Below are 15750 nucleotides of genomic sequence, written 5' to 3'. Positions count from 1 at the left end.
GTCCTCTCTTCTTCTTTCTCTCAGCATGTGAAGAACAGGGAGCATGTAGATGTATTGAGATAGGAATAAGTGCCGAGTCACCTCCGGCCTCGCGTGGAGGTGCCGCTCCTCACCTGAACCTGCCTGAAGATGCCCTGGTTGAACTCGTCCAGGTACTTGACGTGCCAGACCAGGAAGGAGCCGTCCGTGGGGTGGATGGTGAACAGCATGTCGGGGCTCCGGTTCCACTCCGTGATCAGAGTCTCCATCTTCCTCTCCAGCAGCATGGAGGGCAGCGGCAGGCTGGAGCCGGACCCCGGGGACGAGGCCTTGGTGCTGCTCCGCTCGCCCGGCTCCGCCTCCTCGCCCTGCTCCGAGGACGCCTTGTCGGACATCTCGTCCAGGTCTGCGGCCACAAGACAAAATGCGTTCACGAGACGTCCGACCCACGAGCCGGAGGGAGGGCGTCGCGGCGGGGCGTACCAAAGTCAAACTTCATGGGGGAGCCGTCGGGGTCCAGGGGGTCCTCGGCGCTCGGGTCCAGCTGCTGCTCCGACAGCCGGCGCAGCTGCAGCATGAACAGCTCCATGCAGGACGAGAAGCTCAGGTCCTTGTTGTTCAGCCAGTGGACCACAAAGACATCAGGGGCCAGCAGGGCAGAGTCGGCCAGCGCCAACGGGATGTCTGAGGAGGAGGAGGAGGGAGTGGAGGAGGAGGAGGAGGGAGTGGTGGAGGAGGAGGAGGAGGGAGGAGGAGGAGGAGGAGAGAGTGGTGGAGGAGGAGGAGGAGGGAGTGGAGGAGGAGGAGGGAGTGGAGGAGGAGGAGGAAGAGATACATGGAGGAGAGGAATAAAGGGAAAAGGCTAAATACAATATTACCACAGATGCCTTTAATGTGTTGAACATATTTTAATGTTCAGTCAGTTCTGGTGGACTCGGCCTACCTGTGTTGTAGTTCTGGTGGACTCGGCCTCCCTGTGTTGTAGTTCTGGTGGACTCGGCCTACCTGTGTTGTAGTTCTGGTGGACTCGGCCTCCCTGTGTTGTGGTTCTGGTGGACTCGGCCTCCCTGTGTTGTGGTTCTGGTGGACTCGGCCTCCCTGTGTTGTAGTTCTGGTGGACTCGGCCTACCTGTGTTATAGTTCTGGTGGACTCGGCCTACCTGTGTTGTAGTTCTGGTGGACTCGGCCTACCTGTGTTGTAGTTCTGGTGGACTCGGCCTACCTGTGTTGTAGTTCTGGTGGACTCGGCCTACCTGTGTTGTAGTTCTGGTGGACTCGGCCTCCCTGTGTTGTGGTTCTGGTGGACTCGGCCTCCCTGTGTTGTAGTTCTGGTGGACTCGGCCTACCTGTGTTATAGTTCTGGTGGACTCGGCCTACCTGTGTTGTAGTTCTGGTGGACTCGGCCTACCTGTGTTGTAGTTCTGGTGGACTCGGCCTACCTGTGTTGTAGTTCTGGTGGACTCGGCCTACCTGTGTTGTAGTTCTGGTGGACTCGGCCTACCTGTGTTGTAGTTCTGGTGGACTCGGCCTACCTGTGTTGGGGTTGATGCTGGCGGAGATGTGGAAGTGGCACAGGGCGTTGGCGTGGTGGGCGATGTGCCGGTGCGTGTGGGTGTCCTGCGTGCCGAGCTGAGAGGGCAGCAGCTCGCTGTGAGCCGCCAGCGCAGAGGAGCGCCGCCGGCCGCGGCGCAAGTGCTTCAGGTGGTGGATCGACTGGGCGGAGCACAGAGGACAGGTGCATGCTGGTCATTCTGGACTTCCCGTTCGTCCCTTCGTCCCGTCACACCTGCGTGAGCGTACCTCCAGAGCGTGCTGGATCTTGTCCTTGTTGCCCGCCAGGCCCGGCAGGCTGGAGCTGGAGGAGTGCGTGTCCCCGGAGATCGGCCCCCCCAGCAGGCTGTCCTCCGGCAGCAGCGTCTCCGACCACAGGCGGCACACGCCGTCCTCACAGGACGTCAGCAGCACGTTGCACACGGAGCCCCTGGGACAGCAGGGGCCACAGTTACGCAATCAGGGCCACTGTTACGCAATCAGGGGCCACGGTTACGCAATCAGGGGCCACTGTTACGCAATCAGGGACCACTGTTACGCAATCAGGGCCACTGTTACGCAATCAGGGGCCACAGTTACGCAATCAGGGGCCACTGTTACACAATCAGGGCCACTGTTACGCAATCAGGGCCACTGTTACGCAATCAGGGGCCACGGTTACGCAATCAGGGGCCACTGTTACGCAATCAGAGACCACTGTTACGCAATCAGGGGCCACTGTTACACAATCAGGGGCCACTGTTACGCAATCAGTGCCACTGTTACGCAATCAGGGGCCACAGTTACGCAATCAGGGCCACAGTTACGCAATCAGGGCCACTGTTACGCAATCAGGGGCCACAGTTACGCAATCAGGGGCCACAGTTACGCAATCAGGGCCACTGTTACGCAATCAGGGCCACTGTTACGCAATCAGGGGCCACAGTTACGCAATCAGGGACCATTGTTACGCAATCAGTGACCACTCTTACGCAATCAGTGTAACATATGTAAACAACAGCAGCAGCAGCAGCAGCAGCCCTGCCCGTGTGCCCATGAGCCAGGCGGGGAGCTCACTTGGGCATGTACTTGCTGGTCTTCCTCCAGGACATGCCGCTGACGGAGCGGGGGTGGGCCAGGTAAACGAAGGAGAAGTTAACGGGGGGAGACCTCTCCTCCGAGGGGTCGTGGACCGCCACCGCAGAGCGCCACCCGGTGGTGGGGTACCACACCTTGAGCAGACAGTCATCCTGCAGACAGGACGACATGTCAGCCTGGGCCCGCCACAACAAACAAACAAACAAACAAACAGCACTCTGTGGTCTGACCTTCCCCACGGTGGCAATGTACTCCCCGTCTGGAGACCACTTGGCGATGTGGACTGACGCTGCAGTCCTAGAAACACACAGAGGCATCACTGTGTGGGGAGCCCCCTGCTGGGCACCTCAGGAATAACACAAGGTGGTCACTGTGTGGGGAGCCCCCTGCTGGGCACCTCAGGAATAACACAAGGTGGTCACTGTGTGGGGAGCCCCCTGCTGGGCACCTCAGTACTGCACTTCCTGTTGTAGAGGCTTTCATGGCAGGAACATGTCCTTAGTGACATACATATGGCCTCATATATACAGGACTGTCTCAGAAAATTAGAATATTGTGATAAAGTTCTTTATTTTCTGTAATGCAATTAAAAAAACAAAAATGTCATGCATTCTGGATTCATTACAAATCAACTGAAATATTGCAAGCCTTTTATTCTTTTAATATTGCTGATTATGGCTTACAGCTTAAGAAAACTCTAAAATCCTATCTCATAAAATTTTAATATTTCCTCAGACCAAGTAAAAAAAAGATTTATAACAGCAAAACAAAATCAAACATTTGAAAATGTGTTTCCAGGTGTTTCGAGTTAATTAGACGATTCAAGTGATTTGTTTAATACCCTACTAGTATACTTTTTCATGATATTCTAATATTTAGAAATAGGATATTTGAGTTTTCTTAAGCTGTAAGCCATAATCAGCAATATTAAAAGAATAAAAGGCTTGCAATATTTCAGTTGATTTGTAATGAATCCAGAATGCATGACATTTTTGTTTTTTTAATTGCATTACAGAAAATAAAGAACTTTATCACAATATTCAAATTTTCTGAGACAGTCCTGTATATATTAGGGCTGTCAATCGATTTAAAAAATTAAAAGTTATTTTTTTCTTCTTTTTAAAGACAAAACTTCAGGTATTTAATATCGTGGATGATAAATTGTTTCTTCAATGAAACATCCAGATTAGTAAAAAAAAAGAAGTATATTGAGACCCCATTGGTCCTGTCATCTTTACCACTGAACAGCAGAACCAGTGGCCTTGGTAACTGACTGACATTCACATATGTCACGTTAACCCTCTGGAGGCTGGGGGCATTTTATACATTTTACAAAACAATGTAAATTCACCTTTTAAAGGCGTTTGCATGTGACACACCCCCATGTGTTATACATCAAACATTCCAGAACAATCTCAGCTCTATTCAATGAGGCTCATTGTCCTCATGCCGTGTTCTCTGGTTCTCTGACTGACAGGCTGCTATAGAGCCTCACCCGTGAGGTGGGAGGTCCTTTGTGATTTACTGAGTGTTCATCGGTTGTTTTTTTCGCTAAATGTTGACAGACAAACGGATTGACCAATCACGGTGAAGGTTTCGTGTGACGAGTTCTTTCCGCGCCGCGTCACCCGACACGGCGCGGAAAGAACTCGTCACACGAAAAGTATTTCTGCTCTGTATTTTCGCGGAGAAATAATGTTTTAAAAACGGAAACAGTGTCAAACCGTATTGCCGCAGTTTGACACTCAGGGGAGTGAAAAAACTTCAACGACACCGGAAGTAAACAAAGTTGCGTTAATTGCGGTAAAATATTTTAGTGCGTTAATCGCGGCCAAATTAATCGCATAGATTAACGCGTTAACGCTGACAGCCCTAATATATATATAATAAATGAAAATAATATATATATATACAAATTAATAATATTTATATATATATAAATATCGTTATAAATCCTAATCTCAAATACCTCTGGAATCAACATAAACATAGTAAACATATGGTTCCAGGTCCCAGTAAAGCGTCTCACAGCAGAAACCTTCCTGAGTCCCATGATGAGTTTGGATAATCAGTAACTAACTGTTTGTGGTTTTATCAGTCAAATTATGTAATTTCACAACCTTCAGGAGGAAAGATTAAAGTTTATATGTTGTCTGAACTGTTGACTACTTGAAACTGAAGAAACTCTCAAGACTCAAAACTGACATGAAAATGTAGTTTTTTCAAAGTATAAAGTTACAACTACTTGAGACAACTAGTTTTGACTGTCTCGTAAAGTGCAGTTGAGAAGAGGAGTGAGGACACAGGTGTGCTCCACAGGTGTGGACCGACGGGTGAGAGGCAGGAGATTCAACCAGCAACCCCGACTGCCTCACGCACACGAACCACGTACCTGCACTGCCAGACGCAGCTCCAGTCGTTGAGGAGGGGGAGGGGCTTGTCCTCGCTCAGCTGCCCGTCGTCCTCCTCGATCAGGGCGTCCGCCGCTGGCGGCGCCCACAGCTGCAGCCGCTCGGTGGCGGCGAGGATCCGGTTCCCTGAGGACACGAAGCGCCGCGTCATACACCTGGGGCCACGCCCACCACAGACACACACATGCAGCACCACGGGGGGCCGCGGCAGGAGCCTGTGCGCATGACAGCGGGGCGTACCTTGGGGGTCCCACACCAGGTTGTAGGCGATGGCGTGGAGGAAGAACTGCCCCGTCTTTTGCCACTGATAGTTAAGCTGCTGTTGGTGACAGGAGAGCGACACACACCACGCATGTTATTGGCACACGCGTGTGACTGGGCCACGCTAACCTCCGATACGCCGACCTCGTGCTCACCTTGTGCCGCTTGTTGGGGTTGGTGGAGAGAGGCTCGAAGACGCAGACCGTGTTCCCGTAGGACGCAGCGATCTGAAAATACAAGAGTTCATCACCACAACATCACAACCTCATCGGAGCTCAGCATCCCCACGGGGGGGGGGGGAGAGAAGGAGAGAGGGAGGGGGAGAGGGGTAGAGAAGGAGAGAGGGAGGGAGGGAGAGAAGGAGAGAGGGAGGGAGAGAGAGAGGGAGAGAAGGAGAGGAGGGGGAGAGAGAGAGGGGAGAGAAGGAGAGAGGAGGGGGAAGAGAGAGAGGGGAGAGAAGGAGAGAGGAGGGGGAGAAAGAGAGGGGAGGAGAAGAGAGGGAGGGGGGAAGAGAGGGAGAGAGAGAGAGAGGAGGGGGAGAGAGAGAGGAGGGAGAGGAGAGAGAGGTGGGAGAGAGAGGGGAGAGAAGGAGAGAGGGAGGGGGGGAGGAGAGAGAGGGGGGGAGTGCAGACAGCAGCACAACGAGGGCTGAAGACTCTTTGTGCGCCACACAATCCACGGACGAGAGGAAACCTGCATGTGTGTCTATATGAGTGTGTGTGCGTGTGTATATGTGTATATGTGTGTGCGAGTATGTGTGTGTCTGTATGTGTGTGTGTGTAGGTGTGTGTGTATGTAGGTGTGTAGGTGTGTGTATATGTGTCTGTGTGTGTGTATATGTGTGTGTGTATATGTGTATATGTGTGTATGTGTGTGTGTATGTATACGTGTACATGTGTGTATATGTGTGTGTATATGTGTGTGTGTATATATATGTGTATGTGTGTGTGTGTGTATATATGTCTGTGTGTATATATATATGTATATGTGTGTATGTGTATGTATGTGTGTGTATGTGTGTATGTGTATATATGTGTGTGTGTGTATATATGTGAGTGTATATGTGTGTGTGTATATGTGTATGTGTGTGTATATGTATGTATATGTGTGTGTATATATGTATGTGTGTGTATATATGTGTGTGTGTGTGTGTGTGTATATGTGTGTGTATATGTGTGTGTGTGTGTATATATGTGTGTGTGTGTGTGTGTGTATATATGTGTGTATATATGTGTGTGTGTATGTGTGTGTGTGTATGTGTAATATGTGTGTGTGTATGTGTATATGTGTATATGTGTGTGTGTAAGATGTGTGTATGTGTGTGTGTGTGTGTGTATGTGTATATATGTGTGTGTATATATATGTGTGTGTGTATATGTGTGTGTGTGTGTGTCTATATGTCTGTGTGTATATATATGTGTCTGTGTGTGTGTATATGTGTCTGTGTGTGTATGTGTGTGTAGGTATGTATGTGTGTGTAGGTGTGTGTGTATATGTGTGTGTATGTGTGTGTGTGTGTATATGTGTGTGTGTGTATGTGTGTGTGTGTGTGTGTGTGTGTGTGTGTGTGTATGTGTGTAGGTGTGTGTGTGTGTGTGTGTATGTGTGTAGGTGTGTGTGTGTGTGTGTGTGTGTATGTGTGTGTGTGTGTGTGTGTGTGTGTGTATGTATGTCTGTGTGTGTAGGTGTGTCTGTGTGTGTATGTGTGTCTGTGTGTGTGTGTGTGTGTGTGTAGGTGTAGGTGTGTGTGTAGGTGTGTGTGTGTGTGTGTGTGTGTGTGTGTCCACTCACCCGGCCCAGCAGGTGGGAGCACTCCACACAGCCCACCTGGACGTTCCCGTTCTGGGCTCCCGGGATGATCTGAACGCAGTCGAAGTCGCCGGCCAAGATCACGACGTCGCAGCCGGAGCCGTAGGCCTGGAGACCAGCAGCCAATCAGATTCAAGCAGCTTTGAGGAGCATGTCCTCATGAAGTCGCACACATTTAAATACCAGATACAGTTCATGTCACATCCATGATTAAATATCACCAATGGACTTTAAATCAGGTTTAGTACAGAATGATGACGCAACACCTCGTGGTGACACAGAGGTAAACGATACGGCGTCGGCGTTTGGCAAACACGTGCAGAGCGACGGCCGCTTCAATTATTCAGAACAGGAGGAGGAACGCCGATGCCAGGCAGAGCGCCGGGGACGCCACGGGGGGCAGAGCGGGGGCAACACTATTATGGGATACGTGGCGGCGGGGAGGCGTTCGCCTGCACGCTCAGCCGGAGGTCAGAGAGGTCACGGCGAGGGCCGCACTTTGGGGTAACTACAGTTAGACGTGAGGAGTGAACATGTGTTTGATCAGTAGAGAAGAGGAAGAGAGAGAGAGAGAGAGAGACACACTTCTGCTTTACACACAATTCCTCTCCTTCCCTTTGTCTTACGCAACCACGTGATCAGCTGCCACCACGGACACGAGTTCAGGACTCTGGCCCCCAGTGACCTGGCCTCCTGGCCCTCTGGCATATATATATATATACATTTTAGAAAGCACAAAACAGATGAAATCTTGTGATCAATTATGCAAGAACTAAGGACGAGCGTTTGGCTTTAAAACAAGGAAGCAAGGAAGCGACGCCACCTCGTCGATCTGGATGTGTGAGACACGTCTGAGCTGTAATTCCTTGGATCCATATTTCTGCAGACGTCGGGTTATATAACGGTAGAAAGCTCCTTCGTGGTTAGAGACTCCTGCAGCGTCTCCTTGAACAACAGCACAACGTGAGGGACTCCGTAGAGCTGCTCCTCCTCCTGCCGCTCTACCTACGCTGAGAGACGAGAGCAGATCAGGGAAGGGTAACTCAGATGAAGACGAGCCGGGGAGGGGGAGAGCTCGCTCCCTCTCGCTCCCTCTCTCTCTCTCTTTTTGGAGTTCACATGTTCTATTTTTAGTGGATCTCACATCTGCATATCAAACCCAGTGCGCGGCCGATGGAACGTTCTCCAGCTCGACCTCAGGGCCTCGAGCAGCGGAGGAAGAGGCCAGAGAGCAACACACATGTCGTTGTGCTCCATCTTCCTCCTCCTCATCGTGCTCCTTCATCTTCTTCCTCCTCATTGTGCTCCTTCATCTTCCTCCTCATCGTGCTCCTTCATCTTCTTCCTCATTGTGCTCCTTCATCTTCCTCCTCATTGTGCTCCTTCATCTTCTTCCTCCTCATCGTGCTCCTTCATCTTCTTCCTCCTCATCGTGCTCCTTCATCTTCTTCCTCCTCATCGTGCTCCTTCATCTTCTTCCTTCATCTTCTTCCTCCTCATCGTGCTCCTTCATCTTCTTCCTCCTCATCGTGCTCCTTCATCTTCTTCCTCCTCATTGTGCTCCTTCATCTTCCTCCTCCTCATTGTGCTCCTTCATCTTCCTCCTCCTCATTGTGCTCCTTCATCTTCCTCTTCATTGTGCTCCTTCATCTTCTTCCTCCTCATTGTGCTCCTTCATCTTCCTCCTCATTGTGCTCCTTCATCTTCCTCCTCCTCATTGTGCTCCTTCATCTTCCTCATCATTGTGCTCCTTCATCTTCCTCCTCCTCATTGTGCTCCTTCATCTTCTTCCTCCTCATTGTGCTCCTTCATCTTCCTCCTCCTCATCGTGCTCCTTCATCTTCCTCCTCATTGTGCTCCTTCATCTTCTTCCTCCTCATCGTGCTCCTTCATCTTCTTCCTCCTCATTGTGCTCCTTCATCTTCCTCCTCCTCATCTTCCTCCTCATTGCTCCCTTCATCTTCTCCTCCTCATCTTCCTCCTCCTCCTCATTGTGCTCCTTCATCTTCCTCCTCATTGTGCTCCTTCATCTTCTTCCTCCTCATTGTGCTCCTTCATCTTCCTCCTCCTCATTGTGCTCCTTCATCTTCTTCCTCCTCATTGTGCTCCTTCATCTTCCTCCTCCTCATCGTGCTCCTTCATCTTCCTCCTCATTGTGCTCCTTCATTTTCTTCCTCCTCATCGTGCTCCTTCATCTTCTTCCTCCTCATTGTGCTCCTTCATCTTCCTCCTCCTCATTGTGCTCCTTCATCTTCCTCCTCCTCATTGTGCTCCTTCATCTTCCTCCTCCTCATTGGTGGAGCTATTCCAACATAACTGTGTTTTACTGCCGGCTCGTCTTCATCACGTCTCTCAGTGTCGGTCGTTCTGCTCAGAGGACGTGACGCCGCCATGGAGCTGCATGCTCCTTCAGTTATAATGTCCTTTAGGTGTGTGTGTAGGAAATCTACATATTCTTGAGGGTGCAGTTGTTGCCCCACTGACTGAAATCCAGACGCATTTAAAAATAAATCTGGGGCACTTTTTCAAACTGGATATGAGCAATTGAAAATGGCAATAATAAGAATATTAGGCAGTAATAAAACAATGAGGCAATAATAAGATAATGAGGCAATAATCGACACAATCTAAATGTTTTCTTCGATTTTTTAAAGAGAGAATCAGACGATCATATTCAATTTTATTCTTTTTTATTTGTGGTTATTTATTGTTTTTTAACAACTATTAACAATTATAACTTATTTCTTTTTTAAATTAAAAATTATATTTTTTTATTTTATGTGACACACACAACAAAGAACTAAAATTAAATCCTATTAAATGATCTGAATTATTAGAGGACATTATGGGGCATCTGTTGCCTCTCCTCTGACACCAGACGTCAGACCTCGAAGGGGCAGCTTTGCCCTGGTGTGTGTGTCAGGCTGATGTAACCTATGTGTAGGGCCCTCCCTCTGACACAGGGAGGACCTGTGGGTCAGTGGTCCGTCTTTCAATTCAATCCAGGGGTTGGAGGTTCAATCCCCGCCCTCGCCGATGTGTCCTTGAGCAAGGCACTTAACCCTGAGTTGCTCCCTGGAGCTGCTCTACGGTGTATGAATGTACGTTTTGTTAACATTCATTGTCAGTCGCTTTGGATAAAAGCGTCAGCTAAATGACACGTCATGTCACCTGAGAGGCTGGAGCTGCTTTACCTCGCTGTAAGCTGCTTACCGTCAGGAGCTGCTCTGGGGTCAGCAGACAGGAGCAGCTGCTCTGGGGTCAGCAGACAGGAGCAGCTGCTCTGGGGTCAGCAGACAGGAGGAGCTGCTCTGGGGTCAGCAGACAGGAGCAGCTGCTCTGGGGTCAGCAGACAGGAGGAGCTGCTCTGGGGTCAGCAGACAGGAGGAGCTGCTCTGGGGTCAGCAGACAGGAGGAGCTGCTCTGGGGTCAGCAGACAGGAGCAGCTGCTCTGGGGTCAGCAGACAGGAGGAGCTGCTCTGGGGTCAGCAGACAGGAGGAGCTGCTCTGGGGTCAGCAGACAGGAGGAGCTGCTCTGGGGTCAGCAGACAGGAGCAGCTGCTCTGGGGTCAGCAGACAGGAGCAGCTGCTCTGCTCAGCCTCACAGAGACGGAGTGTGAATGAATCCACCTCTAGAGACTCGACTGGTCCATCCGGCTCATGACGTCCTCAGCGCTCCAACATAAACTGAGTCACGACTCGTTCATCAGGATTATTAATCTGACATGGAGACGGACCCCCGTCGTCGCCACGAGACACAGAGTGACTGAACCACAGCAGCACACCTGAAGACTCATCACACAGTCAAAGACCATGGCTGTGTCTACAGGACACGTTCTGAAGGCCACTGCACCACAGAGACATGTTGGTGCTGCGTGGCTGATGAGTCTCCATGGCTGTGTCTACAGGACACGTTCTGAAGGCCACTGCACCAGAGACATGTTGGTGCTGCGTGGCTGATGAGTCTCCATGGCTGTGTCTACCGGACACGTTCTGAAGGCCACTGCACCAGAGACATGTTGGTGCTGCGTGGCTGATGAGTCTCACATGGCTGTGTCTACCGGACACGTTCTGAAGGCCACTGCACCAGAGACATGTTGGTGCTGCGTGGCTGATGAGTCTCCATGGCTGTGTCTACAGGACACGTTCTGAAGGCCTCAGCACCACAGAGACATGTTGGTGCTGCGTGGCTGATGAGTCTCCATGGCTGTGTCTACCGGACACGTTCTGAAGGCCTCAGCACCACAGAGACATGTTGGTGCTGCGTGGCTGATGAGTCTCACATGGCTGTGTCTACAGGACACGTTCTGAAGGCCACTGCACCAGAGACATGTTGGTGCTGCGTGGCTGATGAGTCTCCATGGCTGTGTCTACAGGACACGTTCTGAAGGCCTCAGCACCACAGAGACATGTTGGTGCTGCGTGGCTGATGAGTCTCCATGGCTGTGTCTACAGGACACGTTCTGAAGGCCTCAGCACCACAGAGACATGTTGGTGCTGCGTGGCTGATGAGTCTCCATGGCTGTGTCTACAGGACACGTTCTGAAGGCCACTGCACCAGAGACATGTTGGTGCTGCGTGGCTGATGAGTCTCCATGGCTGTGTCTACAGGACACGTTCTGAAGGCCTCTGCACCAGAGACATGTTGGTGCTGCGTGGCTGATGAGTCTCCATGGCTGTGTCTACAGGACACGTTCTGAAGGCCACTGCACCAGAGACATGTTGGTGCTGCGTGGCTGATGAGTCTCCATGGCTGTGTCTACCGGACACGTTCTGAAGGCCTCAGCACCACAGAGACATGTTGGTGCTGCGTGGCTGATGAGTCTCCATGGCTGTGTCTACAGGACACGTTCTGAAGGCCTCTGCACCAGAGACATGTTGGTGCTGCGTGGCTGATGAGTCTCCATGGCTGTGTCTACAGGACACGTTCTGAAGGCCACTGCACCAGAGAGACATGTTGGTGCTGCGTGGCTGATGAGTCTCCATGGCTGTGTCTACAGGACACGTTCTGAAGGCCTCTGCACCAGAGAGACATGTTGGTGCTGCGTGGCTGATGAGTCTCACATGGCTGTGTCTACAGGACACGTTCTGAAGGCCACTGCACCAGAGACATGTTGGTGCTGCGTGGCTGATGAGTCTCCATGGCTGTGTCTACAGGACACGTTCTGAAGGCCTCTGCACCAGAGACATGTTGGTGCTGCGTGGCTGATGAGTCTCCATGGCTGTGTCTACAGGACACGTTCTGAAGGCCACTGCACCAGAGACATCTTGGTGCTGCGTGGCTGATGAGTCTCACATGGAACTCTCACGTTCACCACTTGGCGGAGTGACGGACGCAAATCTGCTTGTGAAACTTAAAGTGACCAAATGAAGCACTTCCTGCCCTCTTTGTCCCTTGTTTACCTTTCTCCACCCCATGGGGAAACTGCCATACCTCCACCATCGCGGCAGGAGCCTCGTGGTCGACCGCTTGTGCTACCGGAGCATCTCGTCCGCCATTGTTTTAGAAATGAAATGAGAAGCTGTTGAAAGGGCTCCTCCTCTTCCGCTGCGTAGCCAAGATGGCGCCCGTTGAGGGCCAGTAGTGTCCATCGTTTACATGTTCTGCCCGTCTGCAGGCGCCATGCGGGGCCTCAGGGCTCTGGTGCTGCTGCTTGTGTCAGAGTGGAGCTCTAAGCACTGACACACATCAAGGGCTCAAGGGTCCGGGAGACTCAGCCCATGTTCTCTCCTTTGAATCTTTGTGGGACACAAATCTTAATCCTCAGATTAATTGACGTCTTATTGAATCTCTGAACACATTCATGGGTTTTGAGGGTTTCACTGGATGTTATGACCGATCTTCATCTTCATCATCTCCTGCTCTCCTGAGGCCTTTTCATTAAAATGCAGTGTTGGGAGTAACGCGTTACTGTAATTCCACTACTTTTAGCGGTAACAAGCATGTAACGAAGTATTTTTTTTAAATCAACTAACGCAGTTACAATTACTGAAATGTAAATGAGTTTGTTACTCGCGTTACTCTCTTTTGTGAAAAATGAACACTTGCAGACAAGAAGACAAGCTCGGCTACTTCAGCTGCTTCTGATCCGACATCAGGACCTTGGTGGCGCAATGATGGAACGTCTCGGCCGTTCCACCACACAGACAGCTGCTCCTCTCAGCAGCTCCAACGTCAACAACAACGGTTCCCGTCAACCACCCTCAACTCCCGTTTTCCCTCGACTCCGCCAATCACAGGCCCGCCCCCTCGACCAGCATCACGGTGCCACCTGTGATTGACAGCCACATCCAGTGTTGCCAGGTCCGCGGTTTTCCCGCGGAATTGGGCTACTTTTGAAGTGTTGCCGCGGGTTTATTTTTTTGTCCGCTGGTTCGGGTTAGACCTATTTTGCATGCAAATTACATGAAAATCTTGAAATAAAAATCCATATTTTAAATGAAATAACTTATTTATACCCAAATCCTACCAAACTGACTCCAGATCAGCGCTTGCATTTGACACATCATCGCGCACACAGGTAAGCACACTCTCACTAGCACCCCCTCAATTATATGCAGCACCTCAAGGCACCTTTGTTTTCTTTTAATTAGTGTTAATACTGTAGGCCAATCACTTTTATTTCATTGGGCCTAATGTGGTAAAAAAAACACTGTTAAATGACTGAGACAGTTATTTTGTATTAAGTTAAGTATTAAAAGGGACTTTTGTACTACTGCTTGATTTGAAGGCCTGTTGCCCTGTTGATTGCAATAAATAGGTCTACAACATGTTTATTGTGTTTGACTGTTCAGTTCTATTCATTACATTAAAAAAGCAGACATAAAAGTAACTTAAAAGTTACTTTCCCTAGTAACTAATTACTTTTGATATACAGTAACTAGTAAAGTAATTAAATTACTTTTAAAAGAAGTAACTGTAACTAATTACTAATTTTCAGTAACTTGCCCAACACTGTTAAAATGACACATTTTAGGAAAAGAGCCACGACATGCGTGCGTTGTCGTCACCTATTGTGCACTTTGTGTTCCTGTTAGCGTCGCACAACAGGAAGTAAAGAGCTGAGGCCGCCGTCCTCATGCAGATACAGACACGCAGAGGTCAATCAGGAAGGGTCAAAGGTCATGATGACCGGTGACATGCGGCGAGTCCAGCAGCTGCCAGGCTGTATTCTCAGCCACTAAAGTCCTAAATGATGGCAGCACGTTGTGTTATTACATGTTGCACCACAACACCACCGCGCAGGCGCGCCGCCGCCAGCTCACGTGTCCATATAAGGCTCGCTACGTCACCGCTGCGCAGCTGGTGACAGCAGCTGGTGATCCGAGGAGGTTTAACGCCAAACGGTCCCGAGCTCAGCTCGTTCCTGCAGGCAGCGGCGCGCACTGAGCACGATGCTCGTTCTGGTTGCGGTTCGAGCCGCCGGGCTCTGCTCCGGCTGCGTGGGTCCCAGTAACGTAAAAACAAACAAAAAACAAGGATTCCCTTGCGGTAACGCAGCTAAAGGTCACCTGAGAGGCCAACGGACGCGTCGGTAGATGCACACCGACAAGAGCAGTTAGGGCACAGACGGTGCAGCTGCCCTCTGCTCGTGATGTTAGCTCGTCAACGGCTGGCTGTCAGTCGAGCTCAATGAATGAAAAGGGGGTGGAGGTGCGTGTGCGTGATGAAGCTGCCCCGAGTCTGTCCACTCACTGTGTGTCAGTGCGGCAGCTCGGCTACAAACTACCCAGCTAGCCGTTAGCCAGCTAGCACATCCCGTTCACAGCAATGGGACGCAGCTAACCAGCTAGCCTTTAGCTGGTTAGCTATGTCCCGTTTACATACAATGGGACATAGCTAGCAAGCTAGCCGTTAGCTTCCTGTGTCCCGTCCACATACAACGGGACGCAGCTAGCCAGCTAGCCGTTAGCTCGCTGTCATCTCGGCGCATCGCAATCAGCTCACCGTGAAGGGGACGTCGTTCACGCTCCCCACCGAGAAGCAGCAGTCTCCCGGGTTCACAGCTCCCGTCAGCACCTGATGCAGATGCATTTTCCTCTTCTCTTTCTTTTTCTTCTTTTTAAATAAATATATATTTTAGCAGCAGATGGGGTGTTTTATTTATTTATCTATTTTTATTATTATTTAATAAGTCCACCCTTTCGGTTTCTCCATCTAGCAGCGGCTGGTAATCCCACCAGTCAACGCGCACGTCGTCCTCGGCCGGCGGCGTGTCAGCGCGCGGCCCGTGCACATGCAGTTTCTCCCGGTCCCGTCATGTATCTCCACGGTTCAACCGGCCGCCCCGTCGCCTCTCGCTGTCAACACCAGCCTCACGATTAATCGTGAGAGCGGAGGCAGCGGGATCTCTGCAGCTAAACCTGACATGCGCGTTCCCGACGTTGTCCAGGCACGACTGAATGATCATAGAAGCGCGCGACCTAGAACGGGAGTGTCAACTCAAGGATTTTTTTACTAAGTGCTTCCAAGTTTTTTTTCAATGTTATTTTAAGTAAAACACACATGTATTTATATTCTCATGTACATACACTCAACATGACGTCACACCGACCTGTGATGATGCTCGCGGTTGTTTCTGCGGCGCCGCACAGCTGCTCTAGAACCGCGGCTCTATCTTTACGGAGCACCCCCCCCCTCTTTCTGAGATTTGAGTTCATT

At 50.6% G+C, this 15750-nt stretch overlaps 1 protein-coding gene across 1 annotated transcript in view; it reads right to left on the bottom strand.

The window, feature by feature from the left end:
* Nucleotides 1-15443, bottom strand: part of dmxl2 (Dmx-like 2) — an 80132-nt gene extending 64689 nt beyond the window's left edge. Inside the window, exons 1-11 of the mRNA XM_056412662.1 lie at nt 15037-15443; nt 7071-7196; nt 5435-5506; nt 5259-5337; nt 5000-5144; nt 2838-2904; nt 2587-2759; nt 1780-1960; nt 1512-1692; nt 463-663; nt 114-385 (exon numbers count right to left, since the gene is read on the bottom strand). Of these exons, the coding sequence (XP_056268637.1) occupies nt 114-385; nt 463-663; nt 1512-1692; nt 1780-1960; nt 2587-2759; nt 2838-2904; nt 5000-5144; nt 5259-5337; nt 5435-5506; nt 7071-7196; nt 15037-15123 (1584 nt within the window). The 5' untranslated portion in view covers nt 15124-15443. The remainder of the gene's footprint in view (nt 1-113; nt 386-462; nt 664-1511; nt 1693-1779; nt 1961-2586; nt 2760-2837; nt 2905-4999; nt 5145-5258; nt 5338-5434; nt 5507-7070; nt 7197-15036) is intronic.
* Nucleotides 15444-15750: the final 307 nt, after the last annotated feature.

This window comes from Pseudoliparis swirei, chromosome 4 (assembly GCF_029220125.1).
Source record: "Pseudoliparis swirei isolate HS2019 ecotype Mariana Trench chromosome 4, NWPU_hadal_v1, whole genome shotgun sequence".
NCBI classification, from domain to species: domain Eukaryota; kingdom Metazoa; phylum Chordata; class Actinopteri; order Perciformes; family Liparidae; genus Pseudoliparis; species Pseudoliparis swirei.
The sequence above is the reverse complement of the archived record's forward strand: the minus strand, read 5'-3'. Positions and strand labels throughout refer to the sequence as shown.